The sequence below is a fragment of the Polypterus senegalus genome, chromosome 3 (genome assembly GCF_016835505.1).
Source record: "Polypterus senegalus isolate Bchr_013 chromosome 3, ASM1683550v1, whole genome shotgun sequence".
In the NCBI taxonomy this organism is placed as follows: domain Eukaryota; kingdom Metazoa; phylum Chordata; class Cladistia; order Polypteriformes; family Polypteridae; genus Polypterus; species Polypterus senegalus.
Genome location: NC_053156.1, coordinates 284755073 through 284761072, shown reverse-complemented (window position 1 = coordinate 284761072; position 6000 = coordinate 284755073). Strand labels below are relative to the sequence as shown.

The 6000-nt window shown below is 39.7% G+C and overlaps 1 protein-coding gene across 2 annotated transcripts in view; it reads right to left on the bottom strand.

The window, feature by feature from the left end:
• Positions 1-291: 291 nt before the first annotated feature.
• ngfb (nerve growth factor b (beta polypeptide)) overlaps positions 292-6000 on the bottom strand; it is a 70123-nt gene continuing 64414 nt past the window's right edge. For both annotated transcript variants that reach the window (XM_039749343.1, XM_039749342.1), the window contains one exon: positions 292-1417. In XM_039749343.1, the coding sequence (XP_039605277.1) occupies positions 648-1406 (759 nt within the window). In that variant the 5' untranslated portion in view covers positions 1407-1417 and the 3' untranslated portion in view covers positions 292-647. The remainder of the gene's footprint in view (positions 1418-6000) is intronic.

The following is a 6000-nucleotide window of genomic DNA, read 5'->3' as shown; positions in this document are numbered from 1 at the left end:
TAGGGAAATTTGGACTACAAGCACGTTTCCGAAATGAATTATGCTCGCAAACCAAGGTGCCACTGTATGAGCTTATCATGGTCACACTAAACTCCTGTCATCGATGGGTGATGCATTGTAAATGCAGGGCACAGTATTTCTTGGCCACTAACCTGGTCACAGCCCTGCCTGACTGCTGTGTCTGTGTAGAGAGTGGCAGATCACGCCACAATAAATAAGTGTGCTGTTCCTGTTTCAAGCTGAATAAAGCTGGTTTTGCTTGATGTACTGAGACTCAGCCTCGTGTTTTGGGGTGCAAGTCAGGGACTCACACGTCACAAAGCAAAAACACCAGTAACACCTGAAGCTTGTACACAAGTTTTTAATAAATAACAAAAAGCTCTGTTCTGTTGGTTTGTTTTTTTTGTTTTTTTTCCTTTCAGTAAATTTGTGAACATATAAACTATAAATACAACATGCAGCTCTTATAACTTAAAACATCTTGACACAATAATTTACAGACTGAGGTAGGGCAAGGGTCATGGAGAAGGATTTTTGGTCAAACAGAAAATAAGAAGTCAATTCTGGTCTCAAATCGATGTTTCTTTAGGCAGGCTATAGAGCAAAAAGTGTTTGGATGTAGGTCCAGATGTACAAGTGACTATTGGTCAATGGATTGGCCAGTGTCTCCAGGACTTTCTGCTGAGCACACAAACACAAGCTGTGTTGATGCGGATAAATCGCCAGGCCACCAGTTTGTTTTCCACTGTCAGAGCCCGAACAAAGGTGTGAGTGTTGTTGCAACGGGAATTCCAATGCTTGCTGTCGATTCCCCGGCATCCCGACTGCTGTCCCTGCTTGATTTTACATGTCGTTTCAAAGAAGTACTGTTTGATGATGGTGTTGTTGATGTTCACCTCTGCCAGGACACTCACCTCTTGCCCCTTGATGTCTGTAGCTCGGGTTTTGTCCCCCACCCAGGTGCTAATGCTATCACACACTGAATACTCTCCACGGTGCAAAGCTGGAGTTGCATGACGCTTTACTCTTGACCCTGGCATCCCAGGGACATCGTCTATGGCTTCATCATCTTCTGGAGGTTGGGAACTGAAGAGCACCCTTGGCGAACGGTATCGTCTCTTGGTAAAGAGTCTGGGGTCCACCGTAGTGACTGTGTTTGTGAGGGGGTCAGGACTCCAGCTCTGTGGCTGCTTTTCTCTTTGAGTATGGCTTTCGTGTTGGCTGTGATGGAGCTGGGAGGCAAAAGCAGTCCTTTCATTTTGCTGTGCCATTGTTGCCATCCCAATTGGTGGAATGTCCAAATTATCCAGGGTGTGCTGTTCCTCTCCGGCCTTGGCATCACCCTTTATCTGCTCCACAGCTTGGACAATGATCAAAAACACCAGGGCCAGCGTCAACGACCTCATGGGCAACTGTCCTACAAAAAAAACAAAAAGAAATCAGATGAAAAGTCTACACAACTTTCAAAATTAGAAGAGAGGGCATTTGACATTTGGACATGGAATAGAGCTGCATGCCATAGAACTCCTGGTATTTGGATTGGTGGGCACAATCCAACTCTTAAATGCTCTTCTTTGATTATTCTGACTCTTGTGTGTTTGAACACTAATATTTACACCGTCACTATGCCTACCTTCTCCTCAGTTTTATGCAGTGACTTTGTACTTCTTCCTGTGAAAGGAGCTATATGGCTTTCTGATCTATAAAAGCAAAAAGCACCTACTACAATAGCATGTCTGTCTGTCTGTCTATTCATCCTATTTCTGCATTTAACAACTTGTCTCTCAGTGGACCAAGTTTATTCCTCTTCAAAGAAATATGTTGGGAAAGTTCAATTTTGGTATTCGATATCTTGAATACGGCAGCACGGTGGCGCAGTGGGTAGCACTGCTGCCTCATAGTACAGAGACCCTGGTTCGCCTTCTGGGTCCTCCCTGCATGGAGTTTGCATGTTCTCCCCATGTCTGTGTGGGTTTGCTTTGGGTACTCTGGTTTCCTCCCACAGTCCAAAGACATGCAGATTAGGTGAATTGGCGATCCTAAATTGTCCCTAGTGTGTGGGTGTGTGTGCACCTTGAGGTGGGCTGGTGCCCTGCCCGGGGTTTGTTTCCTGCCTTGTGCCCTGTGTTGGCTGGGATTGGCTCCAGCAGACCCCTGTGACCCTGTAGTTAGGATAGAGATGGATATCTTGAATACAGTGCAATGTACACATTATTGAAATTTGAAAATCAATAGCATTGGTGAATTTATAAACATTGTCAAATTTGCAAACTCTGTTAACTGGTTTAATTTTTGTCACAATATCTCATATACAGAATGTTGTACATGTTTGTAAAATTTCAAAAATTCCCATTGAAAAGAACTGGTGAATTTGTGAACTCATCGATCTTAAAACCAAGAAACATTTTGTGTGATTTCAAGTGCAAAATAGTTTGCTGATTTAATTTTTATCGCAAACATCTCGAATACAGCGTGATGTACACATTTATGAAATCTCTAAATTTCCCATTGAAAAGCATTGCCGAATTTGCACACTTGTCTGTCTTAAGAGAACATTTTTGGAATTGCTGAAGAGAAACGTTGTCCAATGCCTGCAGCGTTTTTTCTTTGACTTCTTCCATGGTACAAAAAACGTTTTCCTTTGAGTTATTTTTCATATGCGGGAACAAGAAAAAGTCGCCCTGAGCAAGATCAAGTGACATTTCCCCTCGTTTGAAACACAAACACCACTCGTAGACCTGTGTTTTACTTAAGAATCCTCTTTAGAAGCATCGCTACAGTTTCAGTAGTTTTTTTCCCTAAGAGAAAACAAAATTTAATGTAGACTCGTTGTTCTTTATGATCACCCATCACAAAAAGCACCAAGCAACCAACACCAACGAACACGGAATGCTGCACGAACAATACAGAGCAACGCCACTTAGCAGACTGCCACCGAATACTGTGAGTGTGCTACACCTCGCTAAGTCTAGATGTGGGTATCCCCTCATATTATTTTATTTATTCTTCACTGTACAAGGTAATACTGTCCCTTATAGGGTATGGAAGCCACTGTAAATATCATTATATGTTAACAGTCTCCTTCTACCTATACTTGAATATTTGTGTCAATATAATCTTTACGATTTTTTAAAATTATAAATACATTTGCAAAAAAATCTAAAATCCCTTTTATGCTTTGTCATTCTGTGGTATTGGGGGCTACTTGATGAGGAAATAAAACAAATTGAAATGATTTTAGCACAAGGCTACACAGAACAGAATACTTTCGGAAGGCCCTGTATATTAAAGTAACACCTTTAAGCTCCATTTTTTGTAGATTTATATAAACTAGAGGGCTCAGACCCCTGCTTGCTTCGTTCGCCAACCCTCGTGCGGACTCTATGCGCTAGCCACTTCACGGCTCTGCCGCTCGCGTATGGGGAAGCGGATGTACAATTTAAACAGATTGTTATTTACATGGGAATTGTTACATATGCATAATAGAACTAACTATTTTACATTACAGCAAGTAATTAACCTTATTAAACAATAGTAAAACTCAATAAATTGAAAGAAACTTATGTTTCATGTTGCGTTAGAGGTATTCATACGTATACGTTTTCATTCTGTTTGGCTTTGAATTTAGCACGCAAATACTTTTAAAACGTACACTTTTACCGTAAAACTTCAGTAAAAACAATATTTGGAATTAACTTTTCGTCAATATCGCTTTGAATTTTGACTTCGTGTTTGGAGTTACATCGTGACAAGACAACGCATAATTGCTCGTGAGTGAATTTTCATTTCTTTCTCTCTAATAAATAAACTTACATTTTCGAATGTTTGTCCCTGTGATTTGTTAATTGTCATAGCAAAAGCTGTTCTAACAGGAAACTGTAAACATTTTAATATGAATGGCATATCAAGATCTTCTTTGGTGTCTAATGTTATCCGCGAAAGGTGTACTGCATTACCTTTCTTGTCGCCTGTTACAAGTTTACATGTCAGAATTGTTCGGCCAATTTTGGATACAACTAATCTTGTCCTACTGCATAGCCCATCACTCATGACATTACGATACATCTTTCTTTCAACAATAATTCAGCCGGTGGATGACCAGATTGTGTTAACGGTTGTAGATTTTCTACGGGATGTTGTAAGTTAGAGTTTTCAACTTCCGCACCATCATTAAACTGTTTCAGCATAGTCTATTGAAACACATTTAACCAATTTGCCGTGTAACCGATCAACAATTTTCGAGTTAATTTGTTTGACTTCATCGTTTCTCAGTGCTAGGATTACCCGTGTACTTATTTCTTCTGTTGATAATCTGTTGAAAAAGATTTGGACATAATAAGTCTTCTTTTATTGGGAACTTAAAGTGAGGAAAACGTAAAAATTTAAAAGAGTTGAGAGCGCAGGAACTGTGTCTGACAAAAGCATTCACACGAATGAGAGGTGAGAGGACTCTGGGCGTGGGCTGTTAACCGGAAATGGTTGAGTGGAGGACGGGACTTGGAAAAAATTCTCTTGGCAATAGTCTTGTCTCGAGATTTTCTTTTATACATTCTGCTTGCTCATAAATACAGCAGGCATCTTGATGAAGGTGGGGAAAACAATTAGATAGGCAGTTCATGATTTCAGGCAATTCAAGCTTTTAAATTTTAGATTAACAGTAAAGCAATCATAATAAAATTGTAAGAATCAAAAATAATGAGATTCACCCTAGCTAGATAATTCAGACACTTATTATGGAATTAATGGGATTAGATATAAAGATTAAAAAAAATATTTGGGATGATTTGCATTATTTTGCCAACTGCTTTTCAGCAGATTATTTTTTGATTAAATTAGATATGCAGTCAAGATTAGTGTTCATAATACTATAAAATTAACAAAAGAAAAAGCCAAACCTGCAGGATGATCAAAATCACGTCGTTTTAGAATGTTTATAACGTTGCACCCTAATTTATTCTTTATCTCAAAATTAGTCATATGGCTAAACATATGAGAAGGTGCTGCATGTTTTTTTTTTTTTTTGTGCCAAGAAATAATTCCTTAATATAGAAAGCTTACACTTCACACGATTCTGAGGACTTTTTGGCAACCACAAGATCAGGTATCTGCTCTAAGATAATAACACCTGGATATTAATGGTGATTAGTGCACTCCTTGGGGCCCTGTTCTTATTATTGGAACAGAAAAAGGAAGCCGTTGTGTTAAATTTAAACCACACCAGGAACATTAGAAGAAACTTCTTTGACGGGAAGACTTTTGAGTTTTTAGCTGCTAACATTTCAATCCCCGGAGCAAAGGCTTGAGGGGGTTTGATCAAGGCATAGACAATTGAAAGTTATTATAACAGTGTTATTTATTTTTATAGAGTATGATTATAGATTCTAAAATAACATACACAGCAGATGCAATTAAGTTATTTTTTTCCCAGGTGGCCTATGAACATGACTCACATACAGTGGCTCTACCTCATGATTTCACAAAAAAAATATATATATTGCAGTTGTAAGGTTTCCAGAGGGAGCGCCTTTTTTCAAGTTTGAACTGTTGTTGTTGATGCTATTACTGTGATTGGTATCATCATCGACATCGTCTGTGGTGCCCATAATGGTTAAGTGCTTCAGTTTCACAGACTCAGCAGGCTGATGTCGAAGGCCATCCTCAGCGTCTGGCTGAGATTTCCCTTCAGGTCTTCTAGTTTTGCACCCACATCTTCACAGATGTGCAGGTTAGGCTAATTTATGATTCTAAGTTAGTCCATGCCCGCACATGCCCTGTGATCGGCTGGCAACTTAAATCAGGGCTGTTTCCTGCGTTGTGCCCAGTACTGCCAGGATACACTCTGGTCTTCCAGTGACCCTGAATTGTATTAAATGAGCTTGAGAATTAATGTATGTACTGTATGTACTACGTTTTACCCACACATTAATAAAACTTGCTCAGTCTAGTTTGGGGTCAGGTGTGGGGCGGGATTGGGGAGGGTGTCATCCAAGCAGCACTGGG